Below are 16,547 nucleotides of genomic sequence, written 5' to 3'. Positions count from 1 at the left end.
TTGGTTGAAAATTTGTCGAAAGGAATGGGTTTAAGGCCTATCAATTGTTGAGCATTGCGGTAACTCTACCTAGAAGAGTGGAGATCCCATGAACTAGGTTCAAAGAGACAACTAAGTAATGGTCAACTGTTCAAACACTGTGGAGTTTTTAAACTCATACTCATTCCTAAGACAAGACAGTGTATTTATGAGGGTAAGCATTAAGGCTTTTAGTGATTTCTTAATCTGTTGTGTTCAGATGATGTATAGTGATTTACATCACAAGAAATCACCTATGTGAGTGTGAAGTGAGGGCCGCTTCTATGAGAATTTTTAAAGGCCGATTCTCTAAAACACTCGCAGAACCAGGCAGGTGTCCCACGGCCAAAATGGGCGCAACAAAGGACCAACAATGCTAGAGAAGCAATTGTGTGACTCCTATTGTCTAGGTATACACTAAAGGTTGACGGTTCAAGTCGACCTAGACCACCGATTGACCGAGTATATCCGATAGGTTTTCACTAGAGAAGGTTCAAAGGTAACTCCACCTATCTCGATGCAGTTGTTTCTCGTTGAGGAATTTACACTTTGCATTTATACTCTTATGCATTTTGTCACGATGATTTGACTTCTTATCCATGTGGGGGATTGTTGGAATTAATGAATGAATTAATGTACAATGATCCATTGGTTATGAATAAGAAGTGGGTTAATAAAGAAAAGAGAAAAAGGGAAGATGAAGAGGTGTGTGGGTTTCAACAAGTCCCACATTGGACAATTAGTAGGAAATGGGAGAGTATATAAGCTCCCACTTCCCTCTCTTAGATTGGCCCTTGGGTCACTACATGTTTTATGTAGGGGGGAGAGCTAGGTGAGCATTGGTTCACCACACACGCGCGCGCCGCCGCCGCCGTCCGTCCGGCCGGCTCGGATCGGTTCGGTTCGGTTCATAGTGTGTAATAAAAAAAATAATTTTTTATTAAATTATTTTTTTTAATATTTTGTCCAAAAAAAATTTACCGTTGCTTCCCTCCAACCAAAAACGTTTCTACCCGCCGGTTTTTTGAGCAGTATTGAACCGAACCGGTTCTTTCCCTTCGTGAACCAGTCACCGGTTGTGTCTGCTCGCTGAACCGGTCACCGGTCGTATCTGTTCGTCGGAACAGTCACCGGTCGCACCCGTTCGCCGCCATCAGACACGGCGGTTCGCCGCCGGCGACTGTTCATCGTGACCGGTCAGTGTCTATAAATAGACACTGACACCTTCAGAAATCTATCCAGTTTTTCCTGCACTTAAACTCTGCCGGAATTTTTCTTCTTCCGGTTTTGCATACTGTTGTTCATCCTCCGGTGTGACTTCCTCTGGCATTTTGTTGTGTTCGTTTGGGCTGTTGATTGGTAGTGCCACCATTCTTCAGACGAAATCCGTTCTATCCTGGGAGACAAGTGTCCATCAACCTTAGGCATCAGTGAGGGGGCAAATTGTCTTAAGGAGACACGTTCTGTGGGCTCGGATTTAATTCCTCTTATACTGCATATATTCATCCTTTCATTCTGTCTGTTTCATCATTCTGCCACTGACAAGTAAGTCTGTTTTTTAATATTTTTAATTACACAGTGATAATCCTGATCATCTACCTCCTCGGATTTAATATTGATTTGATCACTATTTGATTATATATATTGATATTTGAATTAATTTGATTATTAATTACATTAATTGTATTTTGATTAGGATTACCAGCTTTGCTGACTTTTGTGTTTGTTTGACTGCAATGATCTTGCGGGGGAGCAAAGTTTCAGTGAAACAAGTTTCAAAGGATCGAGCTAGCAGTGGGAAGTGAGGATAACGACTCTGATATTTCTAGTTAGTCAAAAATATTATGTATCAAAATGTAGTCTTTGATTTTATTTGAATGTAATAGAGTTATTATTATAAAAATGTGAATTTTGACAATTTATTTATTATAAGAATGTTTTATAAATTGTTAAAAATTTGGATGTGTTACAATTTGAATCAGCCTCAAGAGGTTTGTGTTTCTCCGTGAAGGCAGAAAATTGGGGAACAGTTTCATCTTGATGTCCTTTGATTGAATTACCTTTTGCAAGAGAGTGCAGTGTGGTGTTTATCTGTGAATCGGATGAAAGTCGAACAGCATGAATCCAGATGCAACTATAGCCCACCATTTTTCCAAACTCCCGTCCTCTCTTGCTTCCTTTGTCATTGAAGCCCCAGCGACAAACTCATGTAGGTGATGAACAAGGTCATCCTCCTTGGAGATGTTTTGTGTCGCCCTTTAACCCTTTCTTCAATGCAAGTTCTTTTTGGGCCACTTGATTTAGATAGATGCATGGGCTTACAAGCCCAATCTCCATATGTAGCAGAGTTATCATTCTCTTTAAAATGGGCCGAGATTAACTTGGCATTAATTTGGACTCGGGCTATATACTGATCCGACCTTACTTTTGACCCAACTCTCTCCACCATCTCTTTTGTGTGCCTTCCTTGTGCTAGCTGACTTCCATGACATGCCTCGCCTCCATTTTGTGGACATGGGTACCTTCCCCTACAATGGCTTTGCTATCACTCATATCATATTGAGGTCCAACTCGAACATAACAAATGATGTGTCCCACCCTCAGGTCCTTCTCGCCTTTTGACTCCATCTTTGCCAACGACAATGGAGGCGTTGGCTCCGGTGCAGCCCTCACCATGGTCTTCTCCATAGATGACAAGCAGCGTTGTAGCACATCTGCTCGGAACTGCGTCCATGTAGCATTCTTCATCCAACCCATCCACCATTGGAACTAGTTCAACACACATCCCTCCAAGGAGAAATTTTTTAGTGCTCTAGGACCACCAACAATTGGTTGGTCCTTTCTCAAAATGGAAAAAAGTGGTTCCATTTGAGTCCCTCCAGTTTTTCATAATTCCCTCCTAATCCCTTCCCTTTTCTCTTTTTAGAAGGGAGCATGGTGCTCTAGGACCACCAAAAAAGCTCTCCCCTTCAAGGCCTTCAGCACGGTTGTTAGCCACTCTGGTTCTGGCTTCTGTATCTCGCAAAAAATAAAGTTATACCCGATTTAGCCATCTGTATGTGTCGTTGTCGCCAGAAAATGCCGGAATTTTCAACCTCTTCCTACATTCACATGTTGGTACATTGAGTGCTCTAATCGACCCTCCATCATCCCAGATCGTGTTTTGACTTCCTGTCGTTTCTCCGTGTTTCGATTCTAGCTTTGGTGGCTCCAATTCCACTTCCTCATCTTCCAAACATATCTTCGATAGGTATCACTGTAGAAACGCCCTAAAAAATATCCACTAATTTGCATTTGGATTGAGCCAACTCCAGCATTTGTACCAATTAAAAGCATGACCCCTAAGCCCCTTCACTGCCTCTGTCAACTTCTCTTCTTCAAGAATTCTTTCTGCCTGGAAATATTTTTCCTTATAGATGACCCATCCCCAAGCATCACCATCTTTATAGAACTTGGGAACTTCTCTTCTCCATAGCTTATTTTTTAGCGTGGCCATGGTTCAAAGCTACCCGGATCAGATAGCTCTGATACCAATTGATTAGATCTGAATAACAAAAATGGAAAGAAGTAGTAAAAAAAGGAAACTACTAGTATGATATTGATTGAAAAATGAAAGGTATATAGCCAAGCTTGCAACAATGGTAGATTACAAAGAGAAATAGCAAAAGTGCAGAAAAGAAAAGATAAAACCAAGAGAATTATAGAGCCCCTGGACTCTCCCAATGCCTAAGTCTCAAGATATCCCACATGCCCCTTTGCAACTATTCCCTACCCTTTATATAACAACTTTAGCCTCACCTAACAAAACACATCCATAGCTAACCACATGTTATTATCCCCATAACTAACCTCATACTGACTGGATGCCTTACTGTTAGGAGTTGTAACAGTATGCAATACAACATACAGAAGAAACAAGGTATCAAGAAAAATAAAATAAAATTGAGTCACACTTCAGAAAGTTCAGGGCTTTTATGAAGAAAAAGAAATTTAGGGACTCGGCTGTTAGCACCACATATAACATTGGTTACCTTTAAACAACATATATAATAAAGTAAACCGTTACATGCCTTTTGATAAGAATACCTAAATTTGTACGAAGTTGAAAATAATGACGAAGATTTTGATGCATTTATAAATGACTATGACTAGCCATCCTAAATGATGACAGAACCAAACTCAGACATTTACCTAATTGATGCATGTAATGAAGTATATTCTCCATCAAAATACAAAAACTCTGCAGTAAAAGGGAACTACTCAGAACATTGATCGGAATTAAAAAAAAGTTGGAAGTCCGCAGTATAATTGAAAGGAACTGACATTTGAAGCTTAGCATCTCTATTTAAGGAGACCCTTAGTTCACCATAAGGCATCTTGCATTCAAGCTCTCTAGCAATCACTCACTCTCACGTTCCCTATTTCCTCATTTGTAATCCTTATCCCTACCTTACACCTAAAGTAAGATCTAAATTCAATATTTGTAAGATTGAGCTCAATATTTGTATGCTCACTTTTTTGCATGCTTGTATTATTGCATATTTTGTAAATTTCAATATCAACATCAACATCAACATCAACAACACCTTTATCCCAAATTAATTGGGGTCGGTGGTAGATGAACCCACATGAAAGATACAAAACGGTTGAAAAAAAGTATAAAAAATAAAAAATAAAAATAAATAAATAAATAAAAATACACAAATAAAATAATAAAATAAAATAAAATGAAATAAAAATATATGTATATATAAATAAATAAAAGTAAAAAAGAAAGGGACAAGAAGAAGTGGGGGAAATGAAGGGGAAAAGGACTAAAAAAGGACCATCTGGAACATAGGAATAACAGCGAGTCTATCCCTCCACCATACTTATAGCTTTTCTCCATTCCTTTCTAAGACATACTGTCCGCCAATCTATATCCCACTCCATTAAATCTTGTTTTACTACTTTCCCCCAAGTAAGCTTCGGCCTACCTCTGCCTCTTTTTGTGTTTAGCTCTTGGTAACAAACTTCTGTTCTTACAGGAGCATCCATGGGTCTTCTCATCACGTGCCCAAACCACCTCAATCTATGTTCTCTCATCTTCTCGGCTACCGGTACTACTCCGACCTTTCGTCGAATATCTTCATTTCTTATCTTATCCATCCTTGTGTACCCACACATCCACCTTAACATCCTCATCTCTGCTACTCCCATCTTATGCTCATGTTGCCTATGTGCTAGCCAGCATTCCGCTCCATATAGCATTGCCGGTCGTACTGCCGTTTTATAGAATTTTCCTTTTAACTTCAGGGGAATTTTGCGGTCACACAAAAATGCAGATGCACTACGCCATTTCATCCACCCTGCTCTGATTCTGTGATTTACATCCTCATCAATCTCTCCACCATTTTGTAAAATGGAGCCCAAGTATTTAAAAGCATTTTTTTTGGGTACCTCTTGACCATTTAGATGCACAGGTTCTTGGTCCTCATCTTGTACCAGAGAAAACTCACTTCAGATACTCAGTCTTGCTTCGACTTAATGTGAATCCTCTGGATTCCAATGTGCTTCTCCACAATTCAAGTTTTCTATTAACACCCTCCTTGCTCTCATCAATAAGCACAATATCGTCTGCAAAAAGCATACACCATGGCACTTCCTCTTGAATATCTTTTGTTAGTTCATCCATAACTAAGGCAAATAGGTAAGGACTTAGAGCCGACCCTTGGTGTACACCTACCGTGATAGGAAAATAACTTGATGATCCGTTACAAGCTTTTACACATGTAGTAGCCCCATCATACATATCCTTGATTGCCTTTACATACTTTAATGGAACCTTTTTCTTCTCCAGGACCCACCATAAAACTTTCCTTGGAACCCTATCGTATGCTTTCTCAAGGTCTATGAACACCATATGCAAGTCCTTCTTCTTTTCTCGGTATCTTTCCATTAGTTGTCGCATCAAGAAAATGGCTTCCATGGTACATCTTCCTGGCATAAATCCAAATTGATTTACAGAAACCTTGGTATCTCTCCTCAAGCGATGTTCAATAACCCTCTCCCACAGCTTCATAGTATGACTCATTAGCTTAATGCCTCTATAGTTTGAACAATTCTGTATATCTCCCTTGTTTTTGTAGATAGGCACAATCATACTTTTCCTCCATACATCAGGCATCTTATTCGTCTGGAGAATCTTATTAAAAAGATTGGTCAACCATTTTATTGCCACATCCCCCAGGCCTCTCCACACTTCAATAGGGACACCATCAGGCCCCAAGGCTTTATTAGTCTTCATCTTCTTTAAAGCCTCCTTAACTTCATGTGTATTAATTCTGCGTACAAATCTTCTATTCATATCATCATACGCGTCCTCTAAGTCCACCTCGCTTGTATTTCCATCCCCATTAAACAGCTTGTTGAAGTATTTCAACCATCTTTCATTTACATCTTCATCTCTCACCAGAAGTTTTTGATTTTCATCCTTGATGCATCTAACTTGAGTGAGGTCTTTACTTTTCTTATCCCTTATCCTTGCAAGTTTATAAATACCTCTTTCACCATCCTTGCTCCCAAGACTTTTATACAACTCGTCGAAAACCTTGCCTCTCGCTTCTCGCACTGCTTTCTTTGCATTTTTTCTCGCCAATCTAAACTTTTGCAGGTTCTCTTCATTGGGACTTTTATGCAAAGATCTAAAGCACTCCTTCTTATGTTTAATTGCCTCTTGCACCTCTCCATTCCACCACCATGTTTCCTTTGTATGAAATCCATTTCCTTTGCTTTCTCCCAACACCCTCCTTCCCAAATTTTGAATACACTTAGCCATCTCATTCCATATTGCATTTACTCCTCCATCAAACTCCCAAGGTCCTTCGTGCAACATTCTATCATTGAACTCTCTCGTTTTTCCCTCCTTAAGCTTCCACCACCTTATCCTTGGATTCTGAGCCCTCTTCTTCATTGTACGTACTTTGTTGAACCGAACATCCAAGACTACCAGCTTATGTTGCGTAGCAACACACTCTCCAGGGTAGACCTTACATTCGACACAAGAAGTTCTATCTTCTCTTCTAGCCAGAAAGAAATCAATCTGACTACGATTATGGCCACTATGATAAGTGATCAGGTGTGACTCCCTTTTTTGAAAAAAGGTGTTCACTAACATCAAATCGTAGGCTAGTGCAACATTCCAGATATCTTCTCCAGTCTCGTTTCTCGTCCCATAGCCAAAACCTCCATGGATTCTATCAAAACCTCCATTGCTTTTACCAACATGACCATTTAGATCTCCTCCTACGAAAATCTTCTCCTCTCGAGGTATTCCCCTCAAAACCTCCTCCAAGTCTTCCCAAAATTGGCTTTTATCAGTTGGTTGCAATCCAATTTGGGGTGCATACACACTGAGGATATTCAGGATTAAGTCACCCACAACAAGCTTAACCAGAATAATCCTGTCGTCTTTCCTTTTGACGTCCACAACTTTATCTCTGAAACTTTTGTCGATCATAATTCCAACACCATTTCGACTCTTATTCGTACCTGTGTACCATAACTTGAAACCAGTTCCATCCACTTCCTTGGCCTTTTCTCCAGCCCACTTAGTTTCTTGCAAACAAACAATATTCACTTTCCTTCTAGCAAAAACATCTGCCAACTCCCTCAATTTACCCGTTAAGGTTCCTATGTTCCAGCTTCCCAATCTCATCCTTAACCCCTGGGCTGTGCTTGCCCGCCACGCTCGCCCATCTGCGTGTTGGGACCCTGGCATACTTCTCACCAAATCCGGGTGAAGACCTGGCGCCTTGCCTTGGGGCAAGGACCCTAGCCCACTTTTCACTACACCTCGGGTCCGATGCAGCGCCTTGCCTTGTGGCAAGGACCCTAGCCCATTTTTCGCTACACCCGGGGCCCGGTGCAACGCGTCGCTATGAAGGGTACGCCCCAACGAAAAATCATATAGGTTCATCACATAAAAATATAGCTGTTTTTTACGGCCGGTTCGCAACACCTGACGCCAACCCTCCTCCTTTATCCTGGCTTGGGACAGGCCATGCATGCAAGCACACATGGGCAGAGTTTTGTAAATTTCAATATATTTCAAATTTTCTGTTCAAACATCTTATATTTCATATCAGAATTTTGTTTAACAGAAATATAAGCAGGACTGTAGATTATTGACAAGAAAATAGACTTGAGTATACAAACATACTTACAAAAAGTAATCTTGATATAAAAAATGGTCTTGAAACAGAAGTTACTGTATATTACAAAGGCCTCAAGAGCACAAAGGATTGAACACAAGAAGTCAGGCAGAGAATTGGTCGCAAGGAAAATTAATGCCTTTTTTGAGTACTGAACTGCTCCCTAGAAAGAGCTAATAATCGGATTTGAAGGATCTGAAATCCGAAATGCTTATCTTCAGAATTCCAATGATTTGGAGTCCAAGTGATTATCTTGAAAGATTTCCTTTTTTCAACGTAAAAAATCATTTCAACCCAAAAGTTTAAATTGTAAGGTGAAGCATTTATATTATTTTGTATTATATTATCCTTAACACACCTCCTGACGCCAAGAGGCTTATAGGATTGAAGAGTGGACAATTTACGCAAGCCCACCGCATCAACAGCTCTTTTAGGGATTGAAACAAGGATAAATCACATGCCCATTACACCAAGAACCATTTTAGGATTGAAGCGCTTGTGCTGAAATTTTTTATTAAAAGGGGCGGTAAGAATCAAACTCATGACCACTTGATCACAGGCTCTGTTACCATATAAAGAACCATTTCAACTCTAAAGCTTAAGTTGTTAGGTGAAGGTATTTATATTACTTTATATTATATTATTCCTTAATATTCAGTAAGTTTTATCTTTGTTAGGGAATCCACCTTTTTGCTTTTTGCATTTTATTAATACCTTAGTCTTGCTTGTCAACACTTTTGACTTGACACTTTTGGTCCCATTTCTTGAAGCTTTAAACCGATGCAATCATCTTCGTCTTGAGGGGATATACTGATTAAGCCTCATCTTCAGCTTCATCTAAAGAGTTAATTTCTGAGGCTGCCTTAAAATTTTTATTAAGTCTTTTGAGTTTGCGGCAACCAAATGGCCATGATTTTTTTTATTTTATGCTTAAAAGTGGGATGGATTATGAATATAATCTAGATCAAATTGGGGATTGTTGGTGATCAGCTTCTGATTTTCAGGGACAGTGGCAGACAGAATTTTATTTTATTTTATTCTTATTTTTTTTTATGTACAGCTAGGTGTGTTTATTAGCTCCTATTGCCTCCCCTATATTTTAGTCCGAGATTAGTATACAGTTTTTCCTAATTCTCTATTTATACTACTAGTCCGCCATTGTTCCTTTGTGACCGAAAGGTCGCGGATTTGAGTCTAGGAAATAGCCTCTTTGCAAAAAGTACAAGGGTAAGGTCGTAAGGCTGCATACAGTCGACCCTCACCCCGACCGTTGCATCGGGGTTTTCCCTTTGCCCAATTTATAGTGCCATCTTGTGATCAAGAGAATGAGGAACAATACAATATTTTCTCCATGGTATCAAAGCATGCAATTTGACCATCTCCATCATTGCTTCAGCAACAATCATCGTAGCCCTATTCATCAAAGGCAAACGACCAGGAGAGCAGCACCTTGGAGATGATATCCCAATCATAGATTGGTAGAACTGCCATAACCAACCCGATTGAAGGTCCATTCCTTGCTATCATTGGCCAAAACTTCATTCAATGGCCCAGATCAGTTTCAATATTTCTCCAAGGAAAAGGAATAGTACATCAACGGTGATGCCAAACAACCCGAGAAAGATTATTTCAACCACCACAGATGGAGACTCGAGAACAACCTGGTGATGTCATGACTGTTGAACACAATGACCAACAAGATTGAAGAAAACTTCATGTATTACAACACTGCTAAACAGATCAGGGACACAGTAAAGGAGACTTATTCAAATATGGATGACACCTCCCCTTTCTGTGAAATCAAGAGCATGCTTCATGACCTGCAACGTTACTCGATATTGGCAGCAGCTTGACATTTACAAAGAAATCGAGTAGAAGTTCCCTAAAGACAGCAAGCAATACAAAAATATTGTTAGGAAAGACAAGATCTACAAGTTCTTGCTTGGACTTAATAAGAACCTTGATGAAGTACATGGGGCATTCTTGGAACAAAGCCACTACCAAAGGTTCAAGAAGTATATTTTAAGGTAAGAAGGGAGAAAGTAGGAGGAAAATCAGATTAGGAAGCTCTGCACTTTACTCAGAGAGCTCAGCCATGGTAGCTAATGAACATCAGCTCAATCAGCCACACTCCCAACAAAAGAAAAATCAACCTTGTGGGAACACTGTTGGAAGATAGGCCACACAAAAGATACATGATGGTTCATTCATGGCAAACCAGCCAAAGCAAAATCGTCTAGTGGAAGAGACAATCATGGCAATACAGCCTCTTGAAATATACTAGAGACAGACAAGATAAATGCTATGCCTGAAGCACAACCCTTCAGCAAGGAGCAGATGGAAATACTTCATCAGACAATGAAAAATGATGGACCTAATCTTTGTACAGTGTCTGTAGCCCAGAAAGGCAAGATTTTACATGCTTTGAATGCTAATTAGGAAAGAACAACATCCTGGACCGTAGACTCAGGACCCTCCGATAACATGACTCAAGATTTTATTGACTTGAGCCTCAGATTCTTTGATCTATATTTCACAGGTTCTTGTCCTCAAGGATAATTCAGACTGGAACGTGGACAGGGTAAAAATTTATTTTGATATTATACCTGGCATTTCTGGAACATATGAAGCATGTGAATAGGATAAAAAACTTTCAACTTAAAAAATTTAATAAGGATAAGGGAAAGTTCCTCATTCCTGATTTCAACTTATAATTGATCAAGCTATTGAAGTAAGCCTCCAAATCTGACTTTTTTTATTTTTCCTGATCCAGCCTACTGATTCGGTCCATTTTATAGAAAAATTCGTATTCTTTCAAGTGCTAAGTTTGTAATTCATAAACTTACATGACATTGCTGGAAAATACACTAGCTCCCAAATGTAAGAACCATTTTCAACCTTTTTTTGTGTGGTTCCATTTTAAAATAACGACTCACATAATTAGATGCGTGGATCTGCAAAGAAAATTCATAGAGCAGAATGCAAACGCAAGTGTAATGCTGGAGAAATATAAGAATGAAGAAACTTACATCATAGCCATCATAACTTGTTTGAGATCATTTTCCACATTCCTCATGTTCGCAACGGATTGCGCACAGAATATGAGAGCCAGCCACGAGCTCAGCTTGTACTGATTTCACACAAAAATTAAAAAAAAAAAAATAGATTAATGCAACGAAGATTGTAAGATCCATCAAAACAATGAACGAAGAACGTAGAGGAGCTACAAATTCAAACCCTGAACATGACGCCGGCGACGCCGAATACGACGGCGATGAAACCCGCGTAATCGATCGGCATGTCTTGCGGGGAAACCGGCGGAGCCACATACGGCTTCGCCGTTGATGGCATGCGTGGATCGTTCCCCTGTGATGACATCTCCGATTTCTCTCCCTCTCCTTCGCCTTTCTGATTTTCTCCCACTTCCTTTAAATGTGTTTATATTCCCTTTTGCCAGGTTTTTAAAAAAAATATGTTGCGATAGTTATTCTAGCTACCCTACAATGCACGCACACAGATACGGGACACGTTAATTCTAAAAAATGTTATATTTCGACACGTTGAGACACGTTTTGATATTAAATAAAATTTTTAATATATATAATATAATTTATATTTAATACATATAATAATACATAATAAATTATATAATTAATCAAATATTTAAATTTTATAACATAAATTTGAAAAGTAAATTTTTATCCCTTAAAACATAAAGTGAAAAATAGAGTTATTAATTAAGCCACAATTAATGATCTGTTCAAAATTTGAAAAACATCTATACGTGGCATACTCATCTTTCAAGTAACATTGGATAACAGCTCATTTTTAATAAAAAAGAAAAAGAAAAAGAAAACTATGGATACCTCGTTTTTTTGTTTTTGGTACAGACAAGGGGCAAAGCCCCAAAAGAAAGCAACAACAACAGAACATAAATTAAACTACTGCATAACGAAAAAACACAAAGCAACAACACATGGGATTCTTAATCAGGGTTCCACACAGGTGGCTGGCCAGCAGGGATCTAGGCATCAATCTCCAACAGATATTGAAGTTCACCCAGTTGGTTCAAAAGGGAGTAGACACCAAGGTGCTTGGAGAGAGCATCTTTTGCTAGCCAATCTGCGCAGTTATTAGCTTCTCTATTTGTGAAAGAGAAAGCAGTCATCCAGTTTCTGTCAATTAAAGCTCGAATCCTAACTACCAAGGGCAGTTGTCGAGCATCTTTACCACTGGGGGAAAGCAAGTTGATTGCTTGAGAAGAGTCACTCTCAACAACAACTTTGGAAATACCTAGCTGCCATGCTAGATCGAGCCCATGGAGTATAGCCCACAGTTCAGCATGTAGGGGAGAGCAAGTACCCAGAAAAGCTTGAAAACCACTTACCCAACCTCCGTCCTTGTTTCTCAAGAGACCCCCACAAGCTGCTCTTTTAGAAGAGACAGCTCCATCAACATTCAATTTGAGCCAATCCAACACTGGCCGAATCCAAGGAGTGAGCAACCTGTTACTAGCTGTTCTGGAGGTTGAACTGAGCACCTGTTTAACATTAGACAATTCAACACAAGTTCTTTGAATTTCTACAGTCACATTATCAGGCCTCTTGAAGTCTTGTTCATGACAATCTTTATTTCTCCACAGCTAGATATACCAACAAGAGATAAAGAAAAAATCTCTCCAATTAGGCTGCCTCACATCAGAAAATAATAAGCAGTTTTCTAACCAGATGCGCAAATTTTGCTCAGTAAAGAAAAAAAGAGGTTGAGCAGGGAACAAAGAGCAGTTCCAGAATTTAGAGGCACGGGGCAATCTCTGAAGGCGTGGAGAATGGTTTCTGTCTTATCAAGGCAGAGGTGGCACCTGTCAGATGTATTTCCCCACTTGGCTACTAAGTGGTTGGTTAGGATCCTTCCATGAGCAAGTTTCCAAATCAGGAATTTGTATTTTTCAGGAACTTTTTCACTTCCAAATAATATCCCAGTGAAAGTTTGGAGAAAATGCATCAAATTTCATCAGGCTTGAGTAAGCCTTCTTGACCAAAGAGGTCGATGGATTCAAACCTTTCCAAGCAAGCACATCACACCCAGCTGCAGCAGTGGGAGGGGGAATGGCTGCTATCTTGTTAACCACTTGCTGATCAAAGAAATGTTGAAGAAAGGTGAAATTCTAGTTGGTGGAGTTTTTATCAGTGCGATCAGCCACGGTTTCAGCAATAAGAAGAGGATGAGGTTCCATGATTGCAACATTTAACAGCTTAGGAATATCTCCAAGCCAATCATCAAGCCAAAAATTGGTATTTTTGCCATCACCAATGTTCCACATCAAGTTGTCCAGAAGCAGAGGCCAGATTTTAGAAAGATTCTTCCAAAGTCTTGAATCATAGGCCTTGCTGATGCATTTACCATGCAGCTCCACCTTCCTCCCATATTTAGCAAGGAGAACCCGAGACCAGAGCTGGTGGGGATCTTGAATAATAGACCAAGCCATTTTCATTAAGAAAGCTTCATTCTGCTTCCTTAAGTTTATGATGCCAAGACCCCCCAAGCTCTTTGGTTTGCACAATTGCTCCCATGAAACTAGATGGGTTGTCCTCTTTTCTTGAGTGCCACCCCAAATGAATCTTCTTTGAATTTTTTCAATTTCATCACAGATCCCCAGAGGTATATTGTTATTTTGCATGTGGAACATAGGGATAGAGGAAATGACTGATTAGCTAGGACTACTCTACCAGCTATAGAGAGGTTCTGTTTAGACCAGCCATTCAGTCTTCTGTGAATTCTGTCCAGGACTTCGCTATAAAGACTCTTGCTAGCTCTGCCATGTTTCATCATTGAACCTAAGTACCTCCCAAGGTTTTTAGTAAGGGCAAAACCACAGATGTCTGTTATTTTCCTGGATAAACCCTCATCAATATTCCTAGAAAAGAAAATACTGGTCTTGTCTTTGTTGACTTTCTATCCAGAAACATCACCAAACAGGTTTAGGATCTCCATGATTTTGGTGATTTGACTTCCTGACGCTTCAGCAAATAACATAAGATCATCTGCGAAAAGCAAATGAGAAATATTTGGGCCACCCTTACCAGCTTTCAAGGGTATCCAACTGTTACTTTCTACTGCATCAGCAATAAGATGTGAGAGTTTCTCCATACATAAGACAAAAATATAAGGTGAAATAGGGTCACCTTGTCTCAGACCTCTAGTAGGATGAATGGCTCCAGCTTTAGCTCCGTTCCAGAGGAGATCAAAGTCAGAAGAAGTAATGCAGGCCATGATTAAGGAGATCAACTTAGGTGGAATACCGATTTCAGCAAGGACTTTCTGAATGAATTCCCAAGAAATACGGTCATATGCTTTTTCTAAGTCAATTTTCACAGTCATAAAGCTTTTTTTCCCTCTCATCCTGTTCATGGTGTGGATCATCTCCTGAACAATGATGATGTTATCTTGGATATTACGGTTAGGAACAAAGCTGACTTGGTGGGGAGAAACCAACTTCTGAAGGTACGGCTTCAGCCTGTTAACAATGATTTTGCTAATCCCTTTGTACAACACTGAACAGAGGGAAATCGGTCTAAACTGGGCAACCCTTTCAGGTTTTTGAACTTTAGGAATCAGTACCAGTAGGGTTTTGTATGTTCACAAGATTCAGCCAGAGTTGGATAACAGAAGCCACAGCTTGCTTTCCAATGACATTCCAATTTTTCTGAAAAAATAAGGCTGGATAGCCATCCGGGCCACGAGCCTTCAAAGCACCCATTTTAAAGAAAGCTTGATGAATTTCTAGAGGAGTAATGGGAGCATCCAGATTGCGCACCTCTTGCTGGGATAGAGTTGGCCACTTTGTTATGGTATTGTGCCAAGGCCTAGTTAGGTGATCTTCCGTGAATAGATGAGTATAAAATGCATGAAAGAGTCTAATGATGCTCTCTTCTTCTTTTAACCAGTGTCCATCTTCATTTTTAATGACAAGAATCTTGCTCATAGCTCTCTTGATCATAGTAGTGGTATGGTAAAATCTTGTATTTTTGTCCCCATCTTCAATCCGTTTGGTTCTAGATTTTTGGTACCAAAGACTTTCCTCTGCCTCTAAGACAGCAGTGATGTCTTGTTGTAAAGTGAATTCTAGAGGGGGGAGAGACTCGTCATGAGTAGAATGAATTCTGGCTTGCAAATCTTGGAGACTCAATAACAGCATCTCTTTTTTAGTCAAAATATCCCCAAACACCTGCTTATTCCACATTCTCAGCGGATTGACCAAATGAGATAAGGAGGTAGGTACATCAAAGTTGGGGTTCCAATGCTCTTTGAGGAAGGATGGAAAAGCACCATGCTCTTGCCAAGCAGCCACAAAGCGAAAAGGTCTCTCTCTCTCTCTCCAAGTAGACACCTGGGGACAAAAAGAGAGAAGCAGGGGGTTGTGATCTGAGTTAAGTCTTGGCAAAGCTTAAACAGTAGCCTCAGAGAAGGCAATTGTCCATAAGGCATTGGCATAAATCCTATCTAGTCTATTAAAAACTCTCTCCAGGTGTAACCATTTAGATCCTCTCCACGTGTATTTAGCACCATGACAGCCAAGATCCATGATATTGCAGTCATCAAGGACCTCCATAAACTTTGCACATTTGGCTACATTGATAGGTGCACCCCCTTTTTTCTCATTAGCACTCAGAATCTCATTGAAATCCCCCACAACTGCCCAAAGAACAGAGATAGTCTCACTGATTCTTCTAAGGTCCGACCAGAGAGCATTTCTCTCTTCCTCTCTAGGGCTGCCATAAACAACAGTAAGGAGAAAGCTGGCTCCATTACTACAAGTACAGAGGACATGAATGAACTGGTTAATTTTTTCAATGAGAGAAATCTTAAAAGAATCATCATTCCAACAGATCCAAATACCACCCATGAATCCCACTGCATCCTCAATCAGGTAGTTTTTGAATCCCAGTTGTTTAATTTTCCTAGCAGCTGAGAACCCACTGATTATGGGCTCTAAAACTGCTGCCAAACCAACCTTGTACTTCTTAGTGAGATTACACAGGGTCATTTTAAAGGATTTCTTAGCTGCACCCCTGCAATTCCAGACAAGGCAATTCATTGGATAAACATCTCATAATCAGGATTATTGAGTTCCTGAGCACTCTCAATCAATTGGTCCGTAGCCACAACACAAACACTGTTCACAACATCCATTCCTTGCAGATTTACCTTGTTAGGGGGATCAGTCCCATTCAATTGTTCATCACTGTTGCTCTTACCAATATCTATTGCAGAATTCTCTTCTTCCACAACACTAGATTCACACTCCGGGGAAGATACAAAATTTCCACTAATTCT

At 39.8% G+C, this 16,547-nt stretch overlaps 3 protein-coding genes across 4 annotated transcripts; all 3 read right to left on the bottom strand.

Moving 5' to 3' along the window:
• Window positions 1-2,490: 2,490 nt before the first annotated feature.
• Window positions 2,491-7,714, bottom strand: LOC133289135 (uncharacterized). Its single transcript, XM_061487005.1, has 2 exons — window positions 7,343-7,714; window positions 2,491-2,760 (listed from the first exon to the last, which is right to left on the bottom strand). The coding sequence occupies exons 1-2, from the start codon at window positions 7,712-7,714 to the stop codon at window positions 2,491-2,493; spliced, it is 642 nt and encodes a 213-aa protein (XP_061342989.1).
• A 2,169-nt stretch (window positions 7,715-9,883) lies between these two features.
• On the bottom strand, window positions 9,884-11,652 carry LOC133289136 (protein Asterix-like). 2 transcript variants are annotated; one of them, XM_061487006.1, is made up of 3 exons: window positions 11,448-11,652; window positions 11,240-11,340; window positions 9,884-10,092 (listed from the first exon to the last, which is right to left on the bottom strand). In XM_061487006.1, exons 1-3 carry the CDS (start codon window positions 11,586-11,588, stop codon window positions 10,011-10,013), a joined length of 324 nt encoding a protein of 107 aa, XP_061342990.1. In that variant the 5' UTR covers window positions 11,589-11,652; the 3' UTR covers window positions 9,884-10,010. The 2 variants fall into 2 exon arrangements, with proteins under 2 accessions (XP_061342990.1, XP_061342991.1); XM_061487007.1 differs by lacking the exon at window positions 9,884-10,092 and adding an exon at window positions 11,128-11,164.
• Window positions 11,653-15,657: 4,005 nt separating this feature from the next.
• On the bottom strand, window positions 15,658-16,308 carry LOC133289134 (uncharacterized). Its single transcript, XM_061487004.1, has one exon. It carries the CDS (start codon window positions 16,306-16,308, stop codon window positions 15,658-15,660), a length of 651 nt encoding a protein of 216 aa, XP_061342988.1.
• Window positions 16,309-16,547: the final 239 nt, after the last annotated feature.

This window comes from Gastrolobium bilobum, unplaced genomic scaffold (assembly GCF_033153095.1).
Source record: "Gastrolobium bilobum isolate Gb01-03AN ecotype WA unplaced genomic scaffold, APGP_CSIRO_Gbil_v1 utg20029, whole genome shotgun sequence".
Taxonomy (NCBI): domain Eukaryota; kingdom Viridiplantae; phylum Streptophyta; class Magnoliopsida; order Fabales; family Fabaceae; genus Gastrolobium; species Gastrolobium bilobum.
This window is presented reverse-complemented; position numbering and strand designations above follow the sequence as displayed.